The sequence below is a fragment of the Rhineura floridana genome, chromosome 2, assembly GCF_030035675.1.
Source record: "Rhineura floridana isolate rRhiFlo1 chromosome 2, rRhiFlo1.hap2, whole genome shotgun sequence".
NCBI lineage: Eukaryota > Metazoa > Chordata > Lepidosauria > Squamata > Rhineuridae > Rhineura > Rhineura floridana.
In genome coordinates this window covers 47,705,174-47,720,316 of record NC_084481.1, presented here as the reverse complement: position 1 = coordinate 47,720,316, position 15,143 = coordinate 47,705,174, and the positions used below count along the sequence as shown (strand labels likewise).

Sequence of the window (15,143 nt, the reverse complement as noted above, 5' to 3'; positions counted from 1 at the left end):
AGAATTCACACTCACCTCTGAACTTAGGAATCAGAGGGAGTGACACCCCACTTTTTCTTATCAAAGATCAGTCAAAGCTGCTCAGAAATAGGACCAGCCACAATGAAAAAGCAGGCGAAAGAAAGAAAGGGGGAGAAAACAGTCATGATGACAAAAGCCCTATTCAAGTGCACTGCATATTTACAAAGACTACACACGAGCAGGGGGAATGGGGACAAGCATGGTAGCTCTGCCCCCCACGTCTGAAGCAAGGACCCTCCTCTATCCATAGACTTCTCCACGTGATTTTGAACCCTACAGAACTGAGATTCATGTGGGGAGTCTCCACAAGTAGAGAGGCTTCCCGCTTTAGACTTTGCCCTCCATAGCGAGTGACGGGCATAGTGATGCAGGGGGGCAGAGCTTAGCCTGCCCATCCTGTTTGTGTGCAGCCCTTACCAAAATAGAACTAAAAAGCCCTGCACAAATAGAAGCAGGACCCAGACAGATGGAGATCTTTCGTTTGGCTCTCCTACTAGGGTAGTGCTTTCTCCTGAGTAACAATAAGATAAGTATATGGTAAGGTACTTTCAAACTCTGGTGGTAAATACCATTAGCAGGGCCTCTTCCATCTCCTGCACACAATGCTCTTGAACACAATGAAATAGTTTTGAATGATGCTTAAGCAAAAGTCATTAATGGGAGCACCAGCTGGTGTTCTGAAAACCAAGATAAGCATAATTTACTATCCAAAATCATCTGCCTGGCATGTACATCTTCCGCTCCTCAAAAGCAAATATACTGTCTGCAATATATAATCAAATAACAGAAAATCATAGTGTCAAGCATTCAGCACTTGGGCATGAAATGCCACCACTCAATCCAATGACACTCAGGATCAGTGAACCCCAGTCCTGAGCATGTTTATGCTGAGAATAAGTCCTACTGTGTTAAATGGTCTTACTTCAAGTTAGTTTGTGTAGAATTGGAGCCCTAATGGATAAGGATCCATGTGAGCAAATGAGTGCCATGTATGTATGTAGTTCCCTTCAAAGAATCTTTAGATCCAGTACGAAGGACTAATGTAGGGTTCGTGCTGTTGTGCATTTATAATACCAAACACATAGCTGACTTTTGTCAGTTTTGACCGTGCTGATATATTTTTTAAAAGGTTGGGGACTCTATCTCTTGTTACCTCCACCGTGTGACTAGGCACAAAGCCCACTACTAAACACGAAGACATTTGTATCAGAACCTGGCATCTTTTTGGGGGGGGGGAGCACAAGCAGCCGAGCTACGGGAGTGAACCATTGCACTGTGTGAAATTGGAAATAACCTTTTATATTCTTGAGGGAAAAAATCATCTCAGACACAACTGCTAAATTGATTCTGAAGGGTAAGGAGGCCAATCAGTCAATACTGCATAAACCCAGTTGTCAGATACAAACACTCTCAGACAAAGAGCAGCCAGCCCTCTCCATGGAAAGGGATAAAGCTGAATTCTTATAGACTGGAGAACATTGCACCATAACAAAGAGCATCAACTGATATGAAGTTTGGCTCATCATAAAAAGCACAGAAAGCGCAGGAAAATGGATTACTGCTAGTAAAACCAGAGAAGTGCATCTGGGTCACTGCTGAAGAATATGATCATCACTCCCTACAGAGACCTCTAGCTGCACATCTCACCAAAGAATGTGATTACAAATAATATTGGTCACTAAAGTATAGGGCTCATCCACTCTATTTAGGGATTTGCTTGAAGGGGGTTGACAATTTTTGCCAGGGCCGTACAAAGGCGGACTAAGATGGGTGGATAGAAGGGCAGACATAGAGATTGAGGCTGAAATCCTATACCCACTTACCTGAGAGTAAGTCCCATTCAGTTCAGAGTAGACATGGCTAGAATTGCAGTGCAAGTGATGGATATAGAATGCCAACTAAACAATACTGTTTACTAATGTGGTTCATTATTGAGGGGGAGAGAACCTGTTAATCCCCTGTGCTGTTTAGTCCAACATTCCTTTTTTTATTTATCTATTTATTATTTAATTTATATCCCGCCCTTCCTCCCAGCAGGAGCCCAGGGCGGCAAACAAAAGCAGTAAAAACACTTTAAAACATCATCAAGACAGACCTTAAAATCCATTAAAACAAAACAACTTTAACAACATGCTTTAAAAAAGCTTTAAAAACATCTTAAATAAAAAGGGCTAAAAAAACATATTGTTTAGGGGGGGAAGGTTTTTTAATATATATATATATATATATATATATTAAAAGCCATTCCAACACAGACGCAGACTGGCATAGGTCTTAACTTAAAAGGCTTGTTGAAAGAAGAAAGTCTTCAGTAGGTGCCGAGAAGATAACAGAGATGGCGCTTGCCTAATATTTAAGGGGAGGGAATTCCACAGGGTAGGTGCCACCACACTAAAGGTCCATTTCCTATGTTGTGCAGAATAGACCTCCTGATAAGATGGTATCTGCAGGAGGCCCTCATCTGCAGAGCGCAGTGATCAACTGAGTATATAAGGGATAAGATGGTCTTTCAGGTATCCTGGTCCCAAGCTGTATAGGGCTTTGTACACCAGAACTAGAACCTTGAACTTGGCCCGGTAGGTAATGGGCAGCCAGTGCAGTTCTTTCAGCAGCGGGGTGACATGTTGGCGATACCCTGCCCCAGTGAGCAGTCTCGCCACCGCATTTTGCACCAGCTGCAACTTCCGGACCAACCTCAAGGGCAGCCCCACACAGAGTGCCTTGCAGTAATCCAGCCTGGAGGTTACCAGTGTGTGGGCAACAGTGGTCAGGCTACCCCAGTCCAGAAATGGCCACAGCTGTCTTATCAGCTGAAGCTGGTAAAAGGCACTCCTAGCCACTGAGGTCACCTGAGCCTCTAGCAACAAAGATGGATCCAGGAGCACCCCCTGCTACAAACCTGCTCTTTCAGAGGGAGTATGACCCCATCCAAAGCAGGCAGCCGACCAATAATGCAAACCCGGGAACCACCAACCCACAATGCCTCCATCTTGCTAGGATTCAGACTCAGTTTATTCATCCTCATCCAGCCCACCACCGAGTCCAGGCACCGGTCCAGGGCTTGCACAACCTCTCCCGATTCAGATGTTATGGTGAAATAGAGCTGGATATTGTCAGCATACTGCTGACACCTCACCCCAGATCTCCTGATGACCGCTCCCAAAGGCAGTACCCTGCAGCACCCCACAGCACAACTGCCAGGTGGCTGAAAGACAGTCACCCAATGCTATTTTCTGAGAGTGACCTTGGAGATAGGATTGGAACCACTGTAAAACAGTTCCTCCAATACCCATCTCATCAAATCGACCCAGAAGGATACCATGGTCAATCGTATCAACAGCCGCTGAGAGATCAAGTAATAATAACAGGGTCACACTCCCCCTTCTCCCGATAAAGGTCATCCATCAGGGCAACCAAGGCCGATTCAGTCCCATAACCAGGCCTGAACCCAGACTGGGATGGGTCAAGATAATCTGTTTCATCCAAGAGTACTTCCAATTGCTGCACCACAACCCTCTCAATCACCTTCCTTAAGAAGGGGTATTTGTGACCGGGTGGTCACAAACTAATGGGTCCAGGGTGGGCTTTTTCAGGAGTGGTAAGATCACCACTGCTTTCAAGGTGGCTGGAACCACTCCCTCCCATAATGATGTGTTGACCACGCTCTGGATCCACTCGGTCAAACCTCCTCGGCAAGCTTTAATAAGCCAAGAAGGGCAAGGATCAAGAGGACACAATGCTGGCCACATCATCACAAACACCTTGTCTACGTCATCAGGCCGCATCAACTGAAACCGTTCCCAAGAAGTTGCAGCAGACGTTGCACTGGACACCTCATTGGGGACTGCTATGCAGGCGAGCAACTTTACCCTCAAAATGCCTTGCAAACAAACAGTGGGTCTCCAAAGGGTCTAAAACTCCATTTCCCGGAGTTGATGTCAACAGACTTCTGACAATACGGAAAAGCTCCACTGGACAGCTACTTGAGGATGCAATGGAGGCAGAGAAGTGGGCCTTCTTTGCCGCCCTCACCACCACACAGTAGGAAAGGTTATGATGTTTTATTTGTGCCCTATCAACCTCACAGCACGTCTTTGCCACTTGCACTCTAGCCGTCATCCAGCCAGTTTCATTGCCCTTAGCTCACTGGTGTACCAAAGTGCAAACCGGGCTCCACAATGGCAGAAAGGGCACTCGGGGGCAACCGTGTCGAGAGCCCGATGCACCTCACTGTTCCACAGCGTCACAAGGGCTTTAACAGGGTCACCTGCTCTATCTATTGGGAACTCCCCCAGGGCATTCAGGAATCCTGGGGATTCCATTAGGCTCTGGGGGCGGACTGTCTTAATCTGTCTACCACCCTTGCAGGGAAGGATCAGAGCCACAAGCCTAAACTTCACTTCACCAGGAAGTGATCTGACCATGACAATGGGGTGACATCCACCCCCCTATCTCCAGACTACCCCTTCCTCCATCTGGAGCAAAAACCAAGTCGAGGGTGTGCCCTGCCCTATGTGTCGGGCCAATAACAACTTGACACAGTCCCATGGTCGTCATGGAGGCCATGAAGTCCCGAGCCGGAACCCTAGAGGCAGCCTCAGTATGGACATTGAAATCACCCAGCACTATCGTTCTGGGCTCCTCCAATGCCACAGCCGAGACAGCCTCCGCCAGCTCGGTCAGAGAAGCTGCCGGGCAGCAGGGTGGACGGTACACCAGCAGCAACCTTAGTTTACTGTCTCCTTGGCCCGACACCAGGTGCAAGCCCTCACACCCAGCTCCAAGACAGAGTGATTTCCTGGTGAGAGAGATGGAAGTTCTGTAGACCACAGCAACTCTTCCCCCCCATCCCTGCAGCCTGTGCTGGTGTTGCACTGAGTATCCAGGTGGGCAAAGCTGGGTCAGATCAACTCCTCCCAGCTCACCCACCCAGGTCTCAGTAATGCACACCAAATCGGCACCTTCATCCACAATCAAACCATGGATGAGAGTGGTCTTATTGTGTACCAATCTGGCGTTAAACAACAATGCACACAGTCCAGTGGGCACAGCAGATGAGCAATGAGGAACCCATCCATGAGAGGAGCGGCAGCAAGGAACAAGGCGCAGATAGCCTTGCCCTCGTCTTCTATGGTAATTCACCACTCCCCATGGCTATATTTCCGTCTACCTGTAACCACTGAAATTGGGGTGGCATCACCCATATTCCTCCGTACTAAGACTCCTCCTAAACACCTGATATGGACCCAACTCGAGCCCACCAACAAACCCTGCTGGAGCCAATTATCCCAGTAGGCCTCTGCGAGAACTGGGAACAGTCATACCCATTCAAACTTTTTCACATAGAGCCCATCTACTCCCCCTCCTGTCTCACACCCAGGGAGGGCCAGCCTTCTGCCAGTTACAGACTCTCACTCTGAAGGCATCTGGTGACTTTCTCCTACCATTCAGTTCACTGCACAAGCTCTTTCCCCCCACAAAATTAGTATCTTTAATGCACTTTTGCTTATCTGTGTCAACATCATGAGGAGACTGTGTGAAACATGAACAAACAATAAAAGGAAATGGTCAATTTAAGTCCAAGGTCTGCAAGTCAAATACCTTGTTTCTAGGCATCTTTACCCAGACGAATGGATGTAAAAAGGCATCATTTCTTGTTCCACCCTCTATTCATTGCATGCAGCACTGTTTCCATCGTCTGCCAAAAGTTTGTTTCACTGCCCACTGTGGTGAAATTGCATTACTTGCATTATTTATGCAATTCATGATATTAATTATATAAATTATATCATAATTACATTATTCCACCCTGTTCATTTCAGTGCAAAGGAAACACAGTGCAAATGGGGGGGGGGGGAAATTACATATTGGTTTGCCGAAAGAAAGCAACAACAACTGTGAATAATAATAGTATTCGCTGGTTTGATTTCTGTTTCGGACATGGGACGAATAAGCAAACATTTGCAATTTCGATCCTGTTTTTGTCAGAATTCTCTGACCTCCCTACTCAGAAATAACTCCAACTGATGTAATTGGGTCTAAGGCTGCAATTCTGTGCAAATTTACTTGAGAGTAATTCCCATTATGAGACATACTTCTCAGTAAAATGTGCATAGGATTGGGTTAATTGCCTCAAGTAGTGATGGAGAAAACCAACCATCATAATTTGGAATGGAATAGATCTTTTCAACCTTTCTGGAGAAATTTTAGGGTCAGCTTCTCCAAACCTTGCAGAGCACCTTGCAATAAGTCAAGGCAGAGAGGGGGGTCTCAACTTCCAATGGCCAGGGTAAGGCAACCCTTCAAGTCAACTGGTCCCAAGCTGTTGAGGGCTTTATATACCAATAGCAAAATCTGGCCTGGAAACAAACTGGCATCTGTGCAGATCTCTGAGCAGGGATGTAATATGCTGACAAGGAGCTGTATCCAATGTTCTCTGTCCACTAGAGCAAGAGCTCTTACATTAGTGTAGCCTTTCCCAACCTTTGGGTCCTCAGATATTGCTGGATGACAGTTCCCATAATTCCTGACCATTGGTCATGCTGGCTGGGGCTGATGGGAATTGTAGTCAAGCAACATCTGGGGACCCCAACGCTAGGAAAGGCTGCGTTAGTGAATGGGTGAGTTTCAATGCTGTGCAACAGAGGAATCCAGTGCAACAATTATGCTAGAAGAAACTTGCTACGCAAGAGGATGCGCCATCTATGGTGCAACAAAGTTACCAGTAATCTGCTTATGCATTCTCCTGCACAACAGCATTCCACTAGTGCAAAACATTTCTCCAGAGGAGTAAGTATGCTGTTAAGTGACTTTATCTTAGTGCCACATTGGAAAGAACCTAGGATCTCACTCCTGTCAGCAGTTGTGTATGACCTCATTCAGTGGTTTTATGCAGATAATGAACAGAATAGAGGATAAGATAAAACTCTGAAGTTAAGAAACTGTAGTCAAGCAGAAAGCTCCCATTGCTACATTTTGGAAAATGCCATCCAGACATGAGTGGGACATCCAGTACCCCCCCCAACACACCCAACTTGGACAGCTTCTTCAAAAGAATACCCTGGTTGATGGTAACAACAACTGCTGAGAGGTCAAGGCGAATCAATGGGTCATACTCCCTTGTTCTTATCCCCACAGAGGACATCCCACAGGATAACAAAGTGCCAAAACTAGGCCTGGACTCTGATTTAATAGATCCAGAAACTCCTCCTTTAAGAGTTGCCTAGACCTGATCAGCAACTCGCCCCATTTATTTTACCTAATGAAGTTACTTAGAGTGGAGCCTGTATTTTTGGCATTGGACAAATATGGCTGTTCCCAGCATATAAACCACTCATACAAACCCTATAATAACAACAGCATAGAACAGAACCAGTTGTATGCCCTGCAGATTGCATACTGTGCCCATCACTCAGTCTCTGTGAATAAGAAAGATGAGAAAATTGTAAAAAGAATGAATGTATGCCTGTAGTTTTCGGACCACTTAACTACACAACAATCCTATTGGCACTGTAGCAGAGATTCCACTGTAAATACAAAGCAAACACCCGTACATTTACTAACCATTGTTGGCTGTCTTTGAACTGTCAATTGTATACATAATAGAACCATTATTAGGAAGATACTTAATATAATGCAGTTTTAAGGTTGATCTCATAACAAGAGAGAGAGAGATGACAGTTTATGATGCCGTCCAGGCTCCTTGACTTCTGCTTCCTTTCAACCGATATCTACTCCAGAGAATTTTGTATGTAAAAATCAATCTTGAACACTTCTTAAAATCCATTCTTACCTGTGGGACATGCATTGATTTTTTCCCTTGCATTTGCTTTCAACCGCACACTATTTTTATGTGAAAATCACTTTACAACAGCATTTCCACATTACATTTATGAAAAAAAATGGCCCGTCTAAATAATTCCACCCATTCCACCTACTGCTCCTAAAGTTGATGCGTTCTGCCTGTGGCCAACCTCATTGCTGTCTCCACTTATGTTATTGCCACTGCAAGCAATAACTGGAAAGTGTAGACTCTTACATTCTGCAATTCACATTCTCTCTTTCATTTTTGGACATAAGGAAATATTTATGAACCTATAAACTATCAAACAAAGGAATAGATTATTTCCTTTTAAAAAGTGCCCCATGTTATCCCTCCTGAAAGCTTTGGGGACGTAAGTGGTACAGTCCATCACTCAATAGGCCATTTGTGCATCTCTGAATATTTCCACATGCTCCAGGCCTTACAGATCAATAAAGCCAGGCATCTAGTTTTCAAACTTGCCATGAACCCCTGCTGGTGGTAACATGGTAGTATGGATTTGAGAGGGATCAATTAAGTCATTGGTTGGGAAACACTATGGAAGTCCTATTGTGTGTCATCCAGCCAAAGTTAAGCACTTTTTAATTCCCATTGACTTCTACTAACTCTCCCATTGAAATCCATGGGACTTTAACTTGGGCATGATTATGGCCATCATACTTATAATGGCTATAATAATTGCTCTACACCTCAGATACTGTTTCCCACCATTAGTGTTGGCCTAAGACCTGGGAGACCAGGGTTCAAATCCCCACTCGGCCATGAAGTTCACTGGGTGACCTTGGGTCAGTCGCTGCTTCTCAGCCTAGCCTACTGTACAGGGTTGTTGTGGGGATTAAATGAGGAGAGGGAAAACCATGTACTCCACCTTGAGCTCCTTGGAGGAAAGGTGGGATATATATCCAATAGATAAAGAACACAGATGAGGCTCATTACCATGCAGTTTCAGCAATGTGGATGGGTCTCACTCCCATTTGCCCCTCAGGGAAACAAGAACTGATAGGTGAACTCTCCAGCCTTGATTCGGTTTGGGACAGGCAATTAAAAATAAAAACCCTTCCATTGTGAGTCTCCCAGTCCCCTTACCTGGTGGCTGCTGCAGAACTCATGGCCACTGCTGCTCCGGTGACAGGAGTGCACTCTCTCTCTTCTTCTTTCTCCTTGGCAGTGTTCCAAGGATTGGCGGGGGGAGAGAGAGAGAGAAATCCATGCCTCTGCTGCAGAGAAGGAAGAAAAGGATAGAAGAGGGAGAAAGGCCTTCTCTATAGCAGCCACCACCATTGAAGCAGCAATCTTGTAAATAGACGGGTGGGAGGAGTTCTTGTTCAGCTGGAATTGGATAAATCCTAGAAGTCAAGGGGCTATAAGGTTGTATCCAATGTAGTGCTAAGTAAACATCCCATCAGTGTGAGGATTACTGCCATGCACCCCTAAATCTGTTCTAGGAGTTTCCCCAGTCCTCCAGAGCAGATTTGGGGAGGATGCAGGGTGCATGCAGGGGAAGGAGAGGAGAAGACCTGTTGTGCTAGGGGGGTGCTAGGAGGAGAGGAGAAGACCTGTCCTTGGGCTGATGGTACTCATTAGTCTAAGACCACACAACGCTTGCCTAGTATTGAAGGCAAAGATTACTAGTTGCTGTGGTCCATAATCTGAAACAAGTAATCATGGATTTCAGTGACATCACTACCCATGGGCCTGGATATGCCTCTTCCAGTAGGCCAACTGTTGGGACTTCAAACTCTGTAGACAATCCACATACTTACAACTGTAAGTAGCCTGAGAACAAGGCCTTCATATCCTCTTCACGTTCAGGAACTTTACATTTCTCCTATATACAGTATTCCAGTCATACACTTGCCTGTAGGTAGGAGTTTGGTGATTAAATCAACAGAGCTTCCATTAAAACCCAGGTTACTGTGTCCTGTGCTATTTCTTTTAATACATATCTTACGTTACAGAGTCTAAAACTACAGTGTGTGTTATAGCCATCCCAGTTTTATCTTATTCTTGCCAATAATATTATGAATTATATTCTACTCCTAAATAACTGGCTGTTTCATCTTATATACCATAGAATCATTTATTATAATGAAGGCAGTTCTATTTAAGGAACTCCCTCCCTGTACAGATCTGGTTCTAACCCACATTGTATATTGATTCATGCATCATCTTAAGACCACTTTATTTTTGCAGGTCTTCAGAGCATAGCAGACATTACCCTTTCGGTCTGCCTGTATCACTGATTGTCGCATGTTATTGTATTGTATTGCAAATTCTGGTTTTAATTGTATTTCTAATTCGGTATTTTATGTATGTTGTAAGTTTCCTGGGGTTCTGTATGAGGAAGGAAAGGATATAAAAAAGAAAATACTACTTCTTCTACTATTACTACTACTTCTACTACTACTGCATTGTTACTACCACTATTACTATTGTGAAGGAACAAAATAAGGTGGTCGTTTTTTCCTTTTTATATATATAAAAAAAGTTTACTGTAAGCCTGCCAATGTGGAATTATTTTTATTCATCTTTAGAAGGCGACAAGTCGAAGCCAAGCCAAGATGTCAAGCAGCAGCAGTACAGAAACCAGAGTAAATGAAGTGACTTCTAAAGCAACCCATCTGGAAGCCTTTCAGTCAGAAAAGGTAACTGTATCCACAAATAAGTTTGTGTCAGGCAATGGCACAGCAGTGCAGATTTTGAGACACCATTTTGGCTCTGCCACTTTTGCCCTATTGTGCTTATGACACCCCACTTTGGTTAGGTGGCAAGCAGATGTTTTTATGTGGCATGCTTTACACCTAAACATATTACTTGTCACTCAAGGATTCGCAGGAAATAATTGAACTGCTGCTGATAAACAGTATTTGAGGTTTTGTGCAAAAAGGTCATCACCTGACGGGGCCAGCTCCAGGTTTTTGTGAGCCCTTGGGCAACAAAGTAGCAGTGGAACCCCTTTGGCACTGCCCTTTCCTCCTTTAACACCCTTCCCTCTGTGACACCTTCCTGTTAATCCCACCCTTGCCTTGCAGAACTGTTCCCCTTTCTTCTTTGTCCCCTCCCTGTTAGCTCTTCCCTCTTTAAACTAAAGCAAGTCTTGTAAATATAAAATGAGAATTGCAGGAATATGCTGTACCAACTGGACATGTGCTTTACTATAGAAATTGCTGGTACAGATCCTGAGCTAAAGTGCAAACCAAAGTCTTGTGTTTGTATTGCTGCATGATGATGATGATGATTTGATTTATATCCCGACCTTCCTCCCAGCAGGAGCCCAGGGCGGCAAACAAAAGCACTAAAAACACTAAAACATCATAAAAACAAACTTTAAAACATTAAAACAAAACATATTCAAAAATGTTACTAAAAAAAGCTATCAAAACATCTTCTAAGATTAAAAACATTTTAAAAAAGAAAGTTTCAGAACATATAGATGATATGAGGAGGGCATGGGATAGGAACGAAGGTACCTTCCTTGTCCTCCTTGATCTCTCAACGGCTTTTGATACCGTTGACCACGGTATCCTTTTGGACCACCTGAAGAGGCTGGGCATAGGAGGCACTATATTACAGTGGTTCCGGTCCTTCCTCTCGGGTAGGTACCAAAGAGTAGCACTGGAGGAGGAAGTTTCAGATCCGTGGCCTCTCACTTGTGGGGTGCCACAGGGTTCTATCCTCTCCCCGATGCTATTCAACATCTATGTAAAGCCGCTGGGAGCAATCATCAGGAGATTTGGGCTGCAGTGTCATCAATATGCAGATGACACTCAGCTCTATCTCTCATTTAAATCTTCACCGAGGTTGGCTGTAGAAACCATGTCCAAGTGCCTGGACTTGGTGAGTGACTGGATGGGAAGGAACAAGCTGAAGCTGAATCCTGACAAAACCGAGGTACTGTTTGTGGGAGACAAGGGAAGGCTGGGGGATGTGGACCTGATGTTCAATGGGGTACGATTGCCCCTAAAGGACCAGGTCCGCAGCCTGGGGGTCATTCTTGACTCCCAGCTGTCCATGGAGGCTCAAGTCTCGGCTGTGAGCAGGGCAGTGCTGTATCAACTGCATCTGATACGGAGGCTGCGCCCCTACCTTCCCAACCATTTGCTCCCGCCGGTGGTACATGCCCTGGTCACCTCTCGCCTAGACTACTGTAATGCACTCTACGTGGGGTTACCCTTGAAAACAGTCCGGAAATTGCAACTGGTACAGAATGCGGCGGCTCGTATGATCAAAGGTAGCCGCCGACAAGATCATATTACTCCAGTTTTGAAGGAGTTACATTGGTTACCAGTTGTTTACCGGGCCCAATTCAAGGTGTTGGTTTTGACCTTTAAAACCCTGTACGGTTTGGGCCCAGTTTATCTGAAGGAGCGCCTCCAGCACCATCAGGGATGCTGCTCGACAAGATCAGCCTCTCAAGACCTTCTCTCGATCCCACCGGCTAAATCAGCTAGGCTGGTGAGGACCAGAGAGAGGGCTTTCTCAATATTGGCTCCCACCCTATGGAACTCCCTCCCAAATGATCTCCGACATGCCCCCTCTATGATGAGCTTCCGCCGGACTTTAAAGACTTGGCTCTTCAGGCAGGCTTTTGGGATGGGTTGAAACTTTTACTGTATGTTTTAAAAATTTTAATGCTTATGGTATGCTTAATGTCTAATGTATTATTCTGTTTTGTACGTCGCCCAGAGTGGCTGGGTAACCAGCCAGATGGGCGACTAATAAATCCAAGAATAAATGAATAAAATAAATAAAATATTCAAAAGCAATTCCAACACAGATGCAGATGCATTGATTATGCTACACTTGTGCAAGCTGTCCCGAATCCAGTCACTGGTGCTCTATATATGATGTATTCAGCAATCATATAGAACTTCTTGAGTGCCCAAAGCATTTCACATACTTTGTCTCAGTAATCCTTAAAACTGCCCTGTAAGGTAGCCCAGTATTATTGCCCCAATATTAACAACACTCTTTGAAAGTACTGGTGCTTAAATTATTGGGAGGAGGGAGGGAGGGAAGTCTTAATGGAATCCAGAAGCCCCATTCCCTAATCTACCCAGTTTAGCCAAATGATGCACCCCTGTAGCATCTAAGAGGGCTGACACCAAAGGTGAAGGGGTGGACCCTCTCTGCCCTCCCCCTGGTAATTCAGACATTGACAAGTGCAATATTATTCTACCATTTTTATAAATAGTATATAAATCTTGAAAATTAATAAATAAATGTTAAACAAAGGGATGGAGGCTAAGAAATACTGTCTTGCCTGAGTCTACACTGTGAATTTGTGGCAGAGGAGAAATTTGAACCGCTGACTTCTTGTCTCACAGGTAAGTAGAGAACATCAGCTCTAGTTGAGGTAGGAGCCAGGCCATTTCCTGCTTACAACATTTATTCCTTTCCATCCCCAGAGTTACAGAAAACATAGGACAGATTAAACTAAAATACTGATTTTAAAATTGAAAGAAAATTGTGTTTGTGTGTGCAGGTTTCTCATCATGAGCAAGCTTTGTTTGAGGCTAAGAAAGCTTCTAATGTTGCTCAAAATGGCAAGGAAACAGGTAAGAGAAATTTGAAAACATAATGGGGGACATGCATGAAAACCAGTAGGTCTTAACTTTGGATGGATTATGCCCATAAAGATTAGTATATAATTAAGATTATTTACACTCAGTCCAGCCTAGTAGCCTACCCATCTCCTATTAAGCACATTCATAAATCCCACTGATATGAATGGCAATGTGCTTAAAGTTACCAAATATACGCTTAAGTGTTTTTCACAACAGCCATGGGCTTAGACAAATACTTATTCTTTTTTATTATTATAACAATTCCCCTAGGAGATATTTATATGTCATGAATATCAAAGGATATAATTACCCTTGGACTGAACAGCTAGGCAGAATTTAATAATGGCTCATAGTCACTGTTATTGCAGTGTTCAATCAGCTTTGGCTTGATGTGTGGAAGAGGTGCTACTGTGTCATTCAGTGAATAAACTCCGATTCATTGTGCCTCTATCTCATGGCTAGGACTTTCTGTCTATGTAAGGTTCTGTGCTATCAGTATGATACAAGGTATTTAAAAATAGACTTGCAAGGCTAGAATTGGACCAAAGGCCCACCAAATCCACCCCCTTCCTTTTGGTAGCATCCTTCATCCAATAAAGCCCTTAGACTGAAGAATACTCTACATAATTATAAGGCCAGGCTCCAATAAACACAACTATTTTGATATCTGAATTTCTGTATTACAATAATCAGTGCAGCTACAGACAAAGAAATTCCAAGAGGCTTGTGATTCTTGAAAATGTTGCATGTCATAAAGTGAAGGGATTTTTGACAGCAGTTTCCAGTATGTCACAAATCCCACTGGGGACACTCAAGCCTGAAGTAGGGACGGGGAAGAAAGTTGCTCTGGATCGCAAAGCTACCTAATTCACACTTCCAGAAACAATGTGCAAACCAAAACACAGTGAACTTTGACTCCTTTGAACTTTGTACCTCTCAGAATTTTGTAATCCAGAAAAATAAAATGAATCTATTAGGGGAAGGTGTCAATAAAAATGCATAGATTTGTGAAAACAAATGTGCATTATATTAGAGGGAGTGGCTTGCAAAAAATCTGTATACTAGGCAAGATTGCATACAAAAATGTGTATACACATGTGCATACTACATGTGCATACATGAGCATACTACATGTGCACACTAAAATGCTGATAAATTTTCTTGCAGGCTTTTTTTTTAAACCAGTCACAAACAGATGCAGAAATGTGGTGAACTTGGCATTGGAAAAATGAGAACCTCAGAGAAACCAATTTTGATAGATTTGTCCATCCCTAATCTGAAGTAGCTCCTTGGATCCTGAGTGACAGTGTGCTATACATGCAGGGCAGAGAAGTGTACATGGTGAGCCACACCAAGGTTCCCTGAAGAATAAATAGCTCCAAATGACTGAGACAGGAAAGCCAAGCCACAAACTACAGAAGAAGACAAAGTGCCTCCTGTGTTACTGGTCTATAACCAATGATTAAAGCCAATTATTTTTTTTATAAATATGGTACTGGAGTAACTCTTTTAATTTTCTTATTGCAGTGGTCAATGCAACTGTGAATGAGGAGATTCCAAAGATTTCTACACAATCTTTAAAGCAGCACTTTGAAAAAACAGCCCAGGGAAAGATGTTTCATTCTGGACGAGAGAGTGGAACACCTGCAAAGCAGATCAAAGTCAGTGGTTTTGAAAGGGGAAACCTCCATCTGAGCGAGACTGAATAGTTATCATTTTTAGCATAAAGCTAA

At 43.8% G+C, this 15,143-nt stretch overlaps 1 protein-coding gene across 1 annotated transcript in view; it reads left to right on the top strand.

The window, feature by feature from the left end:
• The window catches only part of XIRP2 (xin actin binding repeat containing 2), a 91,557-nt gene that overhangs the window by 60,522 nt on the left and 15,892 nt on the right, over positions 1-15,143 (top strand). The window contains exons 4-6 of the mRNA XM_061608580.1: positions 10,378-10,488; positions 13,329-13,401; positions 14,938-15,071. Coding sequence (XP_061464564.1) covers positions 10,378-10,488; positions 13,329-13,401; positions 14,938-15,071 — 318 coding nt within the window. The remainder of the gene's footprint in view (positions 1-10,377; positions 10,489-13,328; positions 13,402-14,937; positions 15,072-15,143) is intronic.